The sequence below is a fragment of the Muntiacus reevesi genome, chromosome 16 (genome assembly GCF_963930625.1).
Source record: "Muntiacus reevesi chromosome 16, mMunRee1.1, whole genome shotgun sequence".
Classification (NCBI taxonomy): domain Eukaryota; kingdom Metazoa; phylum Chordata; class Mammalia; order Artiodactyla; family Cervidae; genus Muntiacus; species Muntiacus reevesi.
In genome coordinates this window covers 7,063,979-7,080,226 of record NC_089264.1, presented here as the reverse complement: position 1 = coordinate 7,080,226, position 16,248 = coordinate 7,063,979, and the positions used below count along the sequence as shown (strand labels likewise).

At 42.8% G+C, this 16,248-nt stretch overlaps 1 protein-coding gene across 2 annotated transcripts in view; it reads right to left on the bottom strand.

Annotated features, from left to right (window-relative positions):
• SEC24D (SEC24 homolog D, COPII coat complex component) overlaps positions 1 to 16,248 on the bottom strand; it is a 115,157-nt gene that overhangs the window by 68,525 nt on the left and 30,384 nt on the right. For both annotated transcript variants that reach the window (XM_065907217.1, XM_065907218.1), the window contains exon 8: positions 7,058 to 7,185. In XM_065907217.1, the coding sequence (XP_065763289.1) occupies positions 7,058 to 7,185 (128 nt within the window). The remainder of the gene's footprint in view (positions 1 to 7,057; positions 7,186 to 16,248) is intronic.

Here is a 16,248-nt window from a genome sequence, read left to right as displayed (position 1 = left end):
CCCCTTCTCCTCCTGCCCTCAATCTTTCCCAGCATCAGGGGCTTTTCAAATGAGTCAGCTCTTCGCATCAGGTGGCCAAATTATTGGAGTTTCAGCTTCAACATCAGTCCTTCCAATGAACACTCAGGACTGATTTCCTTTAGGATGGACTGGTTGGATCTCCTTGCAGTCCAAGGGACTCTCAAGAGTCTTCTCCAACATCACAGTTCAAAAGCATCAATTATTCATGCTGAGCTTTCTTTAGAGTCGAACTCACATCCATACATGACTACTGGAAAAACCATAGCCTTGAATAGACGGACCTTTGTTGGCAAAGTAATGTCTCTGCTTTTTAATAAGCTGTCTAGGTTGGTCATAGCTTTTCTTCCAAGGAGCAGGCGTCTTTTAATTTCACGGCTGCAGTCACCATCTGCAGTGATTTTGGAGACCCCCAAAATAAAGTCTCTTACCGTTTCAATTGTTTCCCCATCTATCTGCCATGAAGTGAGGGGACCGGATGCCATGATCTTAGTTTTCTGAATGTTGAGCTTTAAGCCAACTTTTTCACTCTTCTCTTTCACTTTCATCAAGAGGCTCTTTAGTTCTTCACTTTCTGCCATAAGGGTCGTGTCATCTGCATATCTGAGGTTACCGATATTTCTCCCAGCAATCTTGATACCAGCTTGTGCTTCTTCCAGCCCAGCGTTTCTCATGATGTACTCTGCATGTAAGTTAAATAAGCAGGGTGACAATATATAACCTTGACATACTCCTTTTCCTATTTGGAACCAGTCTGTTGCTCCATGTCCAGTTCTAACTGTTGCTTCCTGACATGCATACAGATTTCTCAGGAGGCAGGTCAGGTGGTCTGGTATTCCCAGCTCTTGAAGAATTTTCCACAGTCTGTTGTGATCCACACAAAGGTGTTGATGTAGTCAATAAGCGGAAATAGATGTTTTTCTGGAACTCTCTTGCTTTTTTGATGATCCAGTGGATGTTGGAAATTTGATCTCTGGTTTCTCTGCCTTTTCTCAATCTGGCTTGAACATCTGGAAGTTCACGGTTCACATATTGTTGAAGCCTGGCTTGGAGAATTTTGAGTATTCCTTTGCTAGCGTGTGAACGAGTGCAACTGTGTGGTAGTTTGAGCGTTCTTTGGCATTGCCTTTCTTTGGGATTGGAATGAAAACTGACCTTTCCCAGTCCTGTGGCCACTGCTGAGTTTTCCAAATTTGCTGGCATATTGAGTACAGCATTTTGACAGCACTAAGTCAAAACTAAGGTACAATTTCCCTGAACCTAAACTCCAAAGAATAAGATTATTCCCCCTTTTTCACACTGTACAAAAATTAGTTATGTCCAAGATTTTCTGTTTTAGACAAGAATAACTGGTCTTGTTTTTCCCTGTGTCCCTAAAGTCCAGCTAAGTTCCTACAGAGTTAATAGTTGATTATAAATCAAGTGAAGTTTAGTCTTGAATAAAAAAATTATCTGATTAAATCAATAAGAAAGGAAATTGCTTTGACTATTATATCCATTTCTAATCTAAGAAAATTACACAGATACTCCTGAAGCTATTCCCAAATGGAGTAAAAGTTTCTGCCATCTGTTTTATAGGTGAAATTACTTAATTTCATGTATAATTAGATGATGTATGTACTTGTCAAAAATGTAAAATTTCCTATTTTAAAGAAAATGAAGAACGAAGTATAATTTTTGCCAGAAATCTACCATTTCTACCTTAGTTCTTAAAATACAACATCAAAAATAAATTCACAGGTTACTAAGCAAAATAGCCTACAAAATAACTGATTACTTTTGCTGAATAAATACCTCATATTTAATTATATTAAATACACTAATGGGTTTCACTTAAAACAAATACCAAAAAAGTTAAAATTTATGGTAAGGAGCATGAAATATTAAACAAAGATGACACAGATACGTCCTTGGAAAGAGCGTACATCTCCAAAGCAAATGCTCATGGGGAACATTCTCGGGGAGTAACTGCTTGGGTTAGGTTTATTTTTGTAGTCCGTTGCTAACACAATGACATGCTTTAAAGGTTCTGTCAAACAACAGAACTGACTTAAAAAAAAAAAAGCTATACTAAATAAATCCTTGTGAGAGATGCCAAATCAGGGTATCTTGAAGGATATCTTTTTTTAAATTGCAGCAATAGTGGCAATATTAGATAAGGAATAAAATCCTAAACTTTTCCTATACCTAAAAATAAGTAAGTCATTTATTCTAGAGGAAAAGAAATTAGGATGCTATTCAGAAGGAGGATAACAGTATTCATGCAATCCATTTTCCTTCAAGAAACAAACTTTAAAACTCATTTCCTTGATTACAGGTTATAAATATAACACATCAGGAACTCCCTGCTGGTCCAGGGGCTAAGACTCCACGCTCCCAGTGCAGGGGGTCCAGGTTCGAGCCCTGGTCAGGGAACTAGATCCCGCATGCCACAACCAAGATCTGGTGCAGCCAAATAAATAAATATGTTTTAAAAATCAGCATACCCCTTATTTTCTATTATTAACTAAAGCTTTCACTTTGGGCTTCTGACATGAACTAAATAAACGATAGTGCCATTTATAAATATGCAGAAGAATGAACAGGTTTAGGGTGCAGAGACCAGAAATTCACTTCTGAACATGTTAAGTTTGAGGGTTCTAAGAGGTACCCAAGGAGAGATTCTAGAAAGGCAGTTGGGTATGTGAAGGTGGGGCTACAGATGTAGGAATGAGTGTATGAGAGCAATAGTATAGTAACCTGGTTTCTGACCTGGACCACCCGGCTTGGAATCCCAGTTCTGTTACTCAGGAGCCACTGGTCTTAGGTAAGGTTTGTTAGCTACTGGTCTTAAGAGTTATCTAACTCTGTGTCTCAGTTTCTTTATATCAAAAATGGAACAATAAGTAGGCTGATGTGAGAAATAAGTAAATGAACATATATTTAAAATGTCTAACTGTGCTCACTAAGTGCTTTATAAGTTATGACTATTATTATTCTCATCAGTAATTGTTACAGATGATATTTAGTCTTTGGGGGTATACAGAGTCTAAGAGAAAAAAGAGGAGACCCCGAGTTATTTTCAAATATCTTTTGATACTGATTTTTAACATAATTCCACAGTGATAAGAGAACAGACTCTGCATGATTTCAGTACCTTTAGACCATGAAATTTTTGCACTTGTTTTATGTCCCTGGATATACTGGATATATCCAGACACTGGATACACTCCAGTGTCTCCCAGTTTATCCTGCTGCTGTGTGAAAACTGCATAAATCTTAATTACGTTGAATTGGTTCATGGTGCTTTTCAGGTCTACTATATCTTTCTACTTTTCTGTACATCCATTCTATTAATTTTTGAGAGTTTGATATTGAAACTCCAACTAAAAATCTTAATTTATCTACTTAAAAGAATAATTGCAATGTATAGTGGAACTATATGTAACTTTGTTCTGTATTTTCCAAGTCTCCTATAAATGTCATATTTATAGGAGAATGAAATATCATATTTTCATACTTTAAAAAGTAAAAAAGGAAGAGAAAAAAAAGAGGAAACCCCAAACTCAAGCCTTAATGAACCCCAATATTAGAAGTCAGGATGGTAACAAAAGGAACTAAAATGCTCCCTCCCTGTGAGGCCAGAAAAGACACACCAGGAGGCTGTCACGGGAACCACAGAGGGAAGGCGGCCAAAAAGGCCTAAATCCTTGGTGACCCGGACTTTCATTCAGCCAGTGGCGGAGTGGAGTGGTGATAGCATGCTATACCACCATTTATACATTTATTTTTTTAAAGGATGGATATTGATATGCTTGTATACGCATACTTATTTCTAGAAGGAATCACAAAGAATGAGTAAAAATTATAAGGGTGGGGTGGAGGGGTAGGAAGGAAATTTTTTCACTGTATACCACTTTCATTTTTTGAATGTTTATATTTTACCTCTTTAAAAGTAATTGGTTCATTAAAAAGCATAAAATACTACATATTGTTATGGACACACGTATATGAAGTCAAATATATAAAACCCACATGTATAGGCAGGACACACACCAAATTCATCAGTGTTTGTGCCTCAGGTGGAAGGGGAGAGGAGAGATCCTGCGAAGCTTTAATTCTTAGAAAATTATCTTAAACCAATACAACAAAACGTTAACATTTGTTAATGATGGTGGCATGTACACAGATGTATTATTCACTAACACTTTAAATTTTGTTCAAAGGATCAAGATTAAAATTTAAGAAATCTCTCTCACAGATACTACTATACTGCAGTCAGAACTGCTAAAATTAAAAAGACAACAATAACAAAGGTTGGAGAGAATGCAGGGCAACTGGAACTCTGATACCATATTGAAAAGACTACAAAACCATATAACCACTTTCGAAAATGGTCTGGCAGTTTCATATAAACCTAAATAAACATGTATCCCCATAAGCCAACAATCTACTCACAGGTATTAATCCAAGAGAAATGAATACGTATCCATAGAAACACTTGTACTAGAATATTTATAGAAGCCACTTTATTCACAAAAGCCAAAAAGCAGAAATAGCCAGATGTCCATCACTAAAAGAGTAGATAAACTGATGGGGCTTCCTAGGTGGCATAGTGGTAAAGAATTCACCTGCAATGCACGAGACTCAGCAGATGTGGATTCGATCCCTGGGTCAGAAAGATCCCCTGGAGAAGGAAATGGCAATCTACTCCAGTATTCTTGCCTGGGAAATCCCATGGATAGAGGAGCCTGGAGGCTACAGTCCATGAGGTCACAAAGAGTTGGACATGACTGAGTGACTAACACTTTGACTTCCACTTAAGAGCATTATATTAAATTTCTGGGACCATCACAGAAGACACCATCCCTAAAATAAGCAAATACTGCATGTACTTCTCATTTACAACTATGAGACCATAACTGCACGTAAGACTGGCTTTCAGGAACAACCCAGTGCCTCTTCTATGCCCGACTCTAACCCAGTTCACTGTGCTCTCAGAGGAGACGGCGGCATTCTGCTGCACCCATAGAAAGGCTGAGTGGACATTTCAGGGGGGATGGAAGCCCCCATGCACGTGGATACTGCCCCTCTCCTCTTTATTCCTTCTCTAAGGGGCCACACAGCAGCCCCTACCCTCTACCAGCTCACTTTACCCCCCCATCCCAGCTGGCGAGACAGGCCCGAGAAAAGTACAGATCTGTTCTCTCTCGGAGAGGCTCTATTTCTTGCTCAGGTGCTACTAAGTAAGCATCAGGTCAGCGATCTCCAAAGGGTCAGAGCCAAGGTCAGGTTTAACTTGGGAAAAGCCATTTGTGCTTCAGCTTTTAGTGAGCAAACAGAATCCAGAGCTCAGCCTAATTTACTGGACCACTGCAAGGAGGTCACAGTCAAAGCTCCAGTCCGAGTAAGGCTTTCCTTCAGCTCCCACCTGACCAGCTTTACTATAGGACCTTGTGTCTGTCTCCATGTGCACGTGGGCATCCACCATTCAGGGGCAACAAAAGGAGGGGTGGCAGCTACACAGAGTGGATGTCCTAATCCCAGGACCCACAAACAGCATCCTAACATCAGAGATCTTAAATGCACACCACTTATCTGTCGCCACCTAACTATAAACGGGGGGCTTCCCAGGTGGCTCAGCAGTAAAGAATCCGCCTGCCAATGCAGGAGACTTGGGTTTGCTCCCTGGGTCAGGAAGATCCCCTGGAGGAGGAAATGGCAACCCACTTCAGTATTCTTGTCTGGAACACTCCATGAGAGGAGCCTGGCGGGCTACCGACCTGGGGTAGCAAAGAGTCAGACATGACACATAGCATATAGCATAACAGCTATAAATAGGGCACACCTTTCTCAGCTGAAAGATACAGATTGATCTACCTCATGCTTTCTAATGCTGCTGAGTTTAAACAGGGGTTTATGAGCATCTTGGCCCAGTGATTACTAAAGCAGATGTAGTAAGACCCAGGACCTCAGGCTGCATTATCTTCCTTTTACCAGAGCACCTCAATGCTGCAGTACTGAGCGAGGGCATAAAGACCTCATGAGAGGTTTGGGTATCTGTCCTTTTCTGACAGTCCATATTTCCTGTATATGTGCATTGCTGTTGTGGTTGTTGAGTCACCGGTTGTGTCCGACTCTTTGTGATCCCATGGACTGAGCACGTTGGCTTCTCTGTCCCTCACCATCTCCCAAAGTTTGCCTAAGTTCATGTCCATCACATCGGTGATGCCATCAAGCCATCTCATTCTCTGACGCCCTCTTCTCCTTCTGTCCTCAATCCTTTCCAGCATCAGAGACTTTTCCAATGACACAAACCAGGGGCTTCCCTGGTAGCTCAGCTGGTAAGGAATCCACCTGCAATGCAGGAGACCTGGGTTCAATCCCTGGGTCAGGAAGATCCTCTGGAGAAGGGCTAGGCTAACCACTCCAGTATTCTTGGGCTTTCTTGGTGGCTCAGACAGTAAAGAATCCACCGGCAACGCAAAAGACCTGGGTTCAATCCCTGGGTTGGGAAGATCCCCTGGAGAAGGGAACGGCTGGCTACCCAGGCCAGTATTCTTCCCTGGAGAATTCCATGAACAGAGGAGTCTGGCAGGCCCATGTGCATTGTTACAACAGGCCAAAAAGTGACCTCGCCCATCTGTGTTTGGAATACAGGATGCCAAAAAAGCACAGTTGATCAGATTTTTTTCTTTTTCCTCTTAAACTTACTTTTTAAATTGGAGTTTAGTCGCTTCATCATGTGTCAGTTTCTGTGGTACAGCCAAGGAGTCAGCTCTCTCTATATATTAAATAAAATGTATATATATGCACATACACCCTTGTTGTGGGGTTCTCTTCCCATTCAAGTCTCCACAGAGCAGTGAGCAGAGTCCCCTGTGATGTATGGCTGGCTCGCCTTAGTTATCAGATATTGGTTTACTTAATGAATTGAATGATTATGTGTTTTTCATGCTCCAGTTTTCTGTTTATGATACAGAAAAATATACAGGAAAATAATGACAAAAGAGAAATTTTAGAGTTATTGAATTACTGAATTGCTATTTTCGTCACTTACCTCATTTGAAGGGATCGTGGCAAAGGGTGTGATGATGGCAGCCAAGGGGATCTGAGCTTGCTTGGCCATCTCTGATGTGCAGGGCAAGCAGTACGTGGTGCAGCGGATGTACCGGGGGCTGGCGTTGCCTGAAACGGTCAACAACGCAGACTTAAAACCTGCCCTGTGTATTTACGCCAGTCAGGATGGCTGCTATCCAAAAGTCTACAAGCAATAAATGCTGGAGAGGGTGTGGAGAAAAGGGAACCCTCTTACACTGTTGGTGGGAATGCAAACTAGTACAGCCACTATGGAAAACAGTGTGGAGATTTCTTAAAAAACTGGAAATAGAACTGCCATATGACCCAGCAATACCACTTCTGGGCATACACACTGAGGAATCCAGATCTGAAAGAGACACGTGCACCCCAATGTTCATCGCAGCACTGTTTATAATAGCCAGGACATGGAAGCAACCTAGATGCCCATCAGCAGATGAATGGATAAGGAAGCTGTGGTACATATACACCATGGAATATTACTCAGCCGTTAAAAAGAATTCATTTGAATCAGTTCTAATGAGATGGATGAAACTGGAGCCCATTATACAGAGTGAAGTAAGTCAGAAAGATAAAGAACATTACAGTATACTAATACATATATACGGAATTTAGATAGATGGTGGCGATAACCCTATATGCAAAACAGAAAAAGAGACACAGAAATACAGAACAGACTTTTGAACTCTGGGGGAGAACGTGAGGGTGGGATGTTTTGAAAGAACAGCATGTATATTATCTATGGTGAAACGGACCACCAGCCCAGGTGGGATACATGAGTCAGGTGCTCGGGCCTGGTGCACTGGGAGGACCCTGAGGAGTCGGGTGGGGAGGGAGGTGGGAGGGGGGATCGGGATGGGGAATACATGTAACTATATGGCTGATTCATGTCAATGTATGACAAAACCCACTGAAATGTTGTAAAGTGATTGGCCTCCAACTAATAAAATAATATTAAAAAAAAAAAAAAAAAAAAGAAACAACAAAAAAAAAAAAAAAAAAAAAAAAAAAAAAAAAAAAAAAAAAAAAAAAAAACCTGCCCTGTGTATTTAAACCTTTATAAAGGCACGTCTAGGTAATGCATCGCCTTATTTGTAAAGCTTCACGGTTTCTAAAAAATAAAATGGAGCACTGTATAATTTTATGACCTATATTCTAGGCACATTATAGTTTCTTGTAAAATAAGACACTAAATACTGCTGCAAAAATGTAAAAGATTTTAAATTATTTTCCATAAGCATGGTATTAATACAGCCACTCAGAGATTGGAGAGGTATTTAGATTCAATGGGAAAAGTAAAGCAAAGACACAAAACAAGAATAAAATTTCATCTTCATCCTCTCCTATCAATACATCTGTTATGAGAAAGGTAAGCATTTGTACACCATTTCGTATCAGCTAGTTATACTGTGTCAAATAGAATTCCTTTTGACCATGTTTTCCTCCTTAACTTGTAATTCAACTTAGAAATTAAAATTCTATTTATAATAGAAAAAGTTTTTTAAAAACACCTGGATCTATTTTTAAAATACACCAAGTTTCCTGACCAAATATTTTTTTTCATAGCATGCATGAGTATGAAAACAATATCCATGGAAATGGTACTGATGAACTTATTTGCAGGGCAGGAATAGAGACACCCAGAGAACAGACGTGTGGACACGGTGAGGGAAGGAGAGGGTGGAGCAAATTCAGAGAGTAGCATTGAAATATATACATCACCATGTGTAAAACAGATAGCTAGTGGAAGGTTGCCGTATAACACAGGGAGCTCAACCCAGTGCTCTGGGAAAACCTGGGGGTGGGATGGGGGAGTGGGAGGGAGGTTCAAGAGAGAGGGGTACATGCATACTTATGGCTGATACCAGCACAGCATTCTAAAGCAATTATCCTCCAATTAAAAATAAATTAAAAAAACCCAATATCCATGGCGTGAATATTTTTAAATTACTAGAATAACTTATCTAAAATAAACTTAACAATTAAATCATAATATATTTTGGCAAAAGAACATAATTATCAAATGAGTGTGTATTGATTGCTAATTCTAGATACTGTCCTAGGTGCTTCCTTGTAGAGTTTATGTTCTTGCAGAGGACACGGACAATAATAGACCTAAAAAACCCCAATAAATTACACAGGAGCTTAGAAGATGACAAATGTTATGGGAAAAAAGCACCTCTGGGGGAGGGGGAGGGGAGACACAGTGGGAAAAGACTGCAATTTTAAACAGTTATAGAATCGATCTTCTTCAAAAGGCATCATTGGAGGGAAGGCTGCCAATGGGAAGGGATCTGCCCGCAGGCGTCCGGGGAGAGCGTGAGCCTGGGCTGGAGGAGGAACGTCAGGGGGCCTGTGAGGCCAGGATGAGGCAGCTGGGGCAGCTGGCAAGGAATTCAGGGACGGCACAGAGCCCAAATCAGCTCGATGCAGGTGACCCCAAAGCTTTTGGCCTGAGGGATCAGAAGCGTGAGGTTGCCATGAACTGACCAGAGAAAGGCTCCGGGAAAGGAAGGGGTTTTTACTGAGCCCGTGGTTGAAAACCGGGCACCTGGCTCCAGGCATGTCCATCTGGAAAATCTATTAGGCGATCAAGCAGTGACGCTGAGTAAGCAATCAGACACACACGTCTTGGCGCTGGGATGAAAGCTGAGATGGAGAAACACGTTTGGGAGTTCTGGGCCTATAAACAGTATTCGGAGCCAGGAAACTAGATTAAAAACCACAAAGTGGCCAGAGAAGAGCTGCGTGAGGACTGAGCCCTGAGTCCTCTGACATAAAGAAGCCAGGAGACACGGAGAAACCAGCAGAAGGACCAAGAAGTGTAAAAACGAGGGTGTCTGGAGGGGAAGAAAGTCCATCAGGGAAGAGGCAGACTGTGCAGGCGCTGACACCAGGTCAGCATGACCGCTGGGGGCAGCGGGGCTGGAGGGCTGGCAGAGACTTTCAGGGGAACGGTGGGGTGAGGAGGAGGAGGGCAGGGAGGCTGCGCACAGTGGGTTTAGGAGAGAGAGGCAGGTGATGAGTACGCAATAATCCTTCCAAGGGTTTTTAATATATTTACTTTAATTGGCAGATGATTACTTTACAATACTTTACAATTACTTTACAATGATCTCTGCCATAGGAACCCATGTGTGCCCCCCCACTTCCCTCCCCACCGCGCCCCCCAGACTGTCAGAGAGCACCAGCTTTGCGCACCCTCCATCACGCAGCAAACCCACACTGCTTAGCCACTGTACCTGCGGTGATGCATATGCTTAAACGCTATTCTCTCAGATCTCACCCTCTCCCTCTCCCACCGAGTCCAGAAGTCTGTTTTTCACGTCTGTGTCTCCTTTGCTGCCCTGCACGGAGGAGCACCCAAGAGCAAAGAAAGCGGGGAGCTGGTAAAGGGAGTGGATCGAGAAAACATTGTTTAAGATAGGAGAAGGCCTTGTAACAGACGGGAGTCCCTATGTAGAAAGAGAACTCTTAATGACGTGCGAGAGAGGGGGGAGACAGCATAGCAGTACACTTGATGGCACACAGTAGGAGATTTCAGCTGCAGCACGCTTATGGCCAAGAGTAGGAAGGCAGAGCACAAGGCCCTATGAGGAATAGGGGCTGACGTGATGGTGAGGATCCACGGAAGTTCTCTTCTGATTGTGTCCTGTTCTCAGAAGGGAGGACGTAACAGCCAGCTGAAAGGAAAGGATGAGTGGTCACTCGGCCGGGCCTGCAGCCTCTCAGCCTTTCTTTGGCCTTTCTCTGGCCACGCCTCACTGCATAGGTGGGTCAAGAACGAGGGGAAGGCTGGACCTGAGAAGCTGAGCTTCCTTTCATATTTAATCTATTATTCACACATTTTACGGTTTGGGGGGACCAGAGAGAAATCTTGATTTTTACATAAAAATTTTGATTTTTATATAATGGCAACTAATTCAAACAGAAATAAATTATTCTGTATAACAAATTAACATGTCTGTAGGTTGAATCCAGTTTGGGGGCCCCGCTGCAGAGAGTGTGATAAAGGGGGAAAATGTGGTACTAGCAACAAGGATAATAACAATCAATGCCAATGGATTAGGCATCATTCTAAGACTGCTACATGTAAATTCATTCTAGTCTCACAATTGCCTATGAGACGGATACCCTACGATCCCATTTTACAGAGGAGTAAACTGAGACACTGGGAGGTTAAGTGACTTACCAAAGTCAAAGGGTGAGAAGTGGCAAAAGTGGTATTAGAACCTATCACAGTCTCTCTGACATCCCAGACAAGTTGGGTCCAGGTCATGAAGCCGTGAATTTGGACAAGAGTTAAGACCAATCCTGTTTTCCCCTGGGCAATGATGGGACATTTCTTAGCAATGTGTGTGTGTGTGCTCAGCTGTGTCCTGCTCTTTGCAACCCCACGGTCTGCAGCCTGCCAAGTTCCTCTGTCCATAGGATTTCCCAGGCAAGAATACTGGAGTGGGTTGCCATTTCCTCCTCCAGGGGATCTTCCTGACCCAGGGATCCAACATGCGTCTCCTGTGATTCCTGCATTGGCAGGTGGATTCTTTACCACTGAGCCACCCATGTGATCAAATAAATACCTGAAGAAAATTATTCAGAATGTACTAGATAGCTTCTGGGGGCAGGAAGAAAGATCAGAGACAGGTAGAGTCCAAGTGAATACTGACATAGGGTAAAACAAGAGTTCTGACATCAGGAATAGAAGAAAAAGAAATATTAGGTAATAAATGTAAACATGCTTGAACCCTTATTATTGTATATTTCATATAACTTAGATAAAACCTTCCTCCTCATCATCACACAATGTTACACATAGCAGGAAATAAGAATTTTTGAATATTTTAAAGTGTATTTTAATTTTTCATTGTACTCAACTTTCACTAGCTAACATTTCCAATAATACATTGAAATTGAGCATTTTTTATCTTTATAAATCTTATTTTTGTAGGTCCATGGCTGATTCATGTCAATGTATGGCAAAAACCACTACAATATTGTAAAGTAATTAGCCTCCAACTAATAAAAATAAATTAAAAAAAAAGAAAAAAATCTTATTTTTTACAATGAAATATGCACATGAACAAGTTCATGAAGGAGACTAAACAAACTTTTTACAAGAAGCTAATGCACACAAAGAATAAATTTTTATAAAGCAACAAAGAATTTATTTCTTAAGCAGGTATGCAAAAGTGGGGCATGAAAGGTACATTTATAAAAGATAATTTAGCAACCTTGGTAATTAAGATCCAAATCCCTTGATATGCTTAATAAAGAAACTTATGGGATAAACTGACTAAAAACATTCAGTAATTTATTCATTCAACAAATATTTATGAAGCTAATCCCCAAGTTAGAGGCTTAAAGGCAGGGGAGTGAAGCCTCTGGCTTTAAGGTCTGGTAGAAGAGAATGATGATAAAGCAGATAATTCGGGGGTCCCTGGTGACTCAGTGGTAAAGAACCTGCCAGCCAATGCAGGAGACCCAGGTTGAGCCCCTGATCTGGGAAGACCCCACCTGCCACAGAGCAGCTGAGCTCGTGCGCCACAACTGTGGAGCCTGTCTGCTAGAGCCCAGGAGCTGTAGCTGCCAAGTCCACCCCTCAGGGCCTGCAGTGAGCGGCCACGCAGTGAGCGGACCACGCAGTGAGCAGGCCACGCAGTGAGCGGCCACACAGTGAGCGGGCCACGCAGTGAGCAGGCCACGCAGTGAGCGTACCACGCAGTGAGCAGGCCACACAGTGAGCAGGCCACGCAGTGAGCAGGCCACGCAGTGAGCGGCCACGCAGTGAGCAGGCCACGCAGTGAGCGGCCACACAGTGAGCAGGCCATGTAGTGAGCGGCCATGCAGTGAGCAGGCCACGCAGTGAGCGGGTCACACAGTGAGCAGGCCACACAGTGAGCGGCCACGCAGTGAGCAGGCCACGCAGTAAGCGGGCCACGCAGTGAGCAGGTCACGCAGTGAGCGGCCATGCAGTGAGCGGGTCACACAGTGAGCGGGCCACGCAGTGAGCGGGTCACGCAGTGAGCGGGCCACGCAGTGAGCGGGCCACGCAGTGAGCGGGTCACACAGTGAGCGGGCCACACAGTGAGCGGGTCACACAGTGAGCGGGCCACGCAGTGAGTGGGTCACGCAGTGAGCGGGCCACGCAGTGAGCGGGTCACACAGTGAGCAGGCCACACAGTGAGCGGGCCACGCAGTGAGTGGGTCACACAGTGAGCAGGCCACACAGTGAGCGGCCATGCAGTGAGCGGGTCACACAGTGAGCAGGCCCATGCAGTGAGCAGGCCACGCAGTGAGCAGGTCACACAGTGAGCAGGCCACACAGTGAGCGGCCACGCAGTGAGCAGCCAAGCAGTGAGCGGCCCATGCAGTGAGTGGCCCATGCACTGCAACTGGAGGGGAGCCCCACTTGCCACAACCAGACAAAAGCCCAGCAGCAATGAAGACCAACGAAGCCAACAATAAATAATAAAGTAAATAAAGTGGGCAATTGCAACATAGCAGGTAAGAATCACAGAAGAGCAAACCGATTACTAAGTGGCCCAAGGGAGGCAACAAGTTTTACACACGGGTCACAGGTGACCAAGCAAGGGATGCACTGCTTGAACAAGATCTTGTGGGGCAGGTAGAAGCTCAGAATCGAGGGGGAAACAGAGTCTTAAATCAGATCCCATGGCCAAAGGCAAAGAAGTGACATTCTTAAAGCAGGTGCGCCCCTTTATTGGCTTCTCCATCACAACCAGAGAAGCATGGCAGCAACAAGCCCACGGGCTGCAACTAGAAAGCAGCACCCCCATCACAACTACAGCCAGAAACCTCACAGTGATGCAGACCAGCAGAGCCACAAATCAGTAAATAAAAACTGTAACTGAAAAAAGTCGTGCTAGGGAAACTGGACAGCTACGTGGAAAAGAATGAAATTAGAACATTCTCTAACACTAAACAAAAATAAACTCAAAAGGGATTAAAGATCTATTAATAAATGTAAGACTGAACACTAACTATAAAACTCCTAGAGGAAAATACGAGCAGAATGCTCTTTGACATAAATCACAGCAATATTTTTTTGGATCTGTCTCCTAGAGTACTGGAAATAAAAACAAAAAGAAACAAATAGAACCTAATTAAACTTACAAGCTTTTGTACAACAAAGGAAACCATCAACAAAACAAAAAGACAACCTACAGAAGGAGAGAAAATATTTGCAGATGATGCAACCAACAGGGATTAATCTCCAAAATATACAAACTGCTCTATACAGCTCAATATCACAAACACAAACAACCTAATCAAAATATGGGCAGAAAATATAAACAGACATTTCTCCAAAGACAGACAGGTGACTAAAAGCCCACATGAAAAGATGCTCAACATCTCTAATTATTAGAGAAATGCACATCAAAACTCTAATGAGGTGTCACCTCACACCAGTCAGAAAGATCATATTAAAAAGTCTACAAATAATAAAGGCTGAAGAGGGTGTGGAGAAAAGGGAACCCTCTACTCTGTCGGTGGGAATATAATTGGTACAGTCATTATGGAGAATAGTATGAAGATTCCTTTAAAAACTAAAACTAGAGTTACCACTTGGCCCACTGATGTCCCTTCTTGAGTATATATATGGAAAAGATGAAAACTAATTCAAAAAGATACACGCACCCAATGTTTACTGCCACACTCCTTATAGTAGCCAAGACATGCAAGCAACCTAAATGTCCATTAACAGATGAGTGGATAAAGATGTGGTATGTATATATAATGGAATATAACTTAGCCATGAAAAAGAAACAATGCCATTTGCAGCAACATGGATAGACCTAGAGAGTGTCATACTAAGTGAAGTTAAGTCAGAGACAAATATTATGTCACTTAAATGTGGAATCTAAAATATGACCCAAGTGAACTTATTTATAAAACCAAAATAGAATCACAGACATAGAAAACAAACTAATGGCTACCGCAGGAGAAAGGAGTGGTGAGGGATAAATTAGGAAGCTGGGAGCAACATATACATGCTACTGTATATAAAATAATCCTCGAGGACCTACTGTATGGCACAGGGAACCATGCTCAATATTTTGTAAGAACCTACAGTGGAAAAGAATCTGAAAAAGAAAATATACATAAAACTGACTCATTCTGCTGTACACTTGGATCTAACATGATACTGTAAATCAATTTAACTTCAATTAAAAAAAATTTACAATTTTAAAAAGTCTACTAATCAATAACAGCAAATAAGTCAGAGAAACGGGCTTTACAGCAAACGGGTGTGACTTGCCCAAATGCAGGGCTCCCTCCATGCCAGGCGGCTCTCCGTTCTTGCCAAGGGCTGGGCAGCAGGCTGTGGAGAGCTGATGATAATCAAGACCTTGCCACCTCCTTCCCCCTCTTTCCACTCCTTCCTCCTACGCTTCCCCTATATGGACGATACGACCCAGCAGTTCCACTCCTAGGTAAACATCCGAGAGAACTGAAGGAGGGATTCACAGAGACGTGTGTGTGCCAGTGCTCGTGGCCACAGCTGTGCACTGCAGTCAAGAGATGGAAACAACCCGAATGGCCTTCAAAAGACAGATGGACAACAAAATGCAGTATATACTAAGAGTGAGCATCCTTCAGCCTGAAAAAGGAATGAGCTTCTGACTCACGCTGCAGCATGGACAAACTCTGACAATATTATGCTGAGTGAAGTAAGCCAGACACAAAGGACAGATGTCACACGAATCTGCTTACACGAGGCATTCAGAGACAGAGCAGAACAGGAGGCACCAGGGGCTGGCAGGGTGAAGGAATGGGGAGCAGTGGTTTACTGGGTTCAGTTTCAGTGTAGACTGATGAAAACGTTCTGGAAATGGATAATCATGATGGTTGCACAACACTGTGAACTGTATACTTAAAATCACTAACACAGCAAATTTTATTTTATGTGCATTTAACCACAATTTTAAAACATCACCTCTATGTTAAAAAAAAGTACAAAAACAACAAGCTCTGCAGGTGCTGCTCCTTAACACATGCACGCTCTCCCACTGTCAGACCTCAGCACAGCCGCCGCTACTGGCTGCCGACCTTCTCCTCTCCCAAGCTCCCCACTTGTGTCCTGGCCCACACCTGCTCACTCGGGGCTCAGCTTAGTAGCCCCCGCTCTCC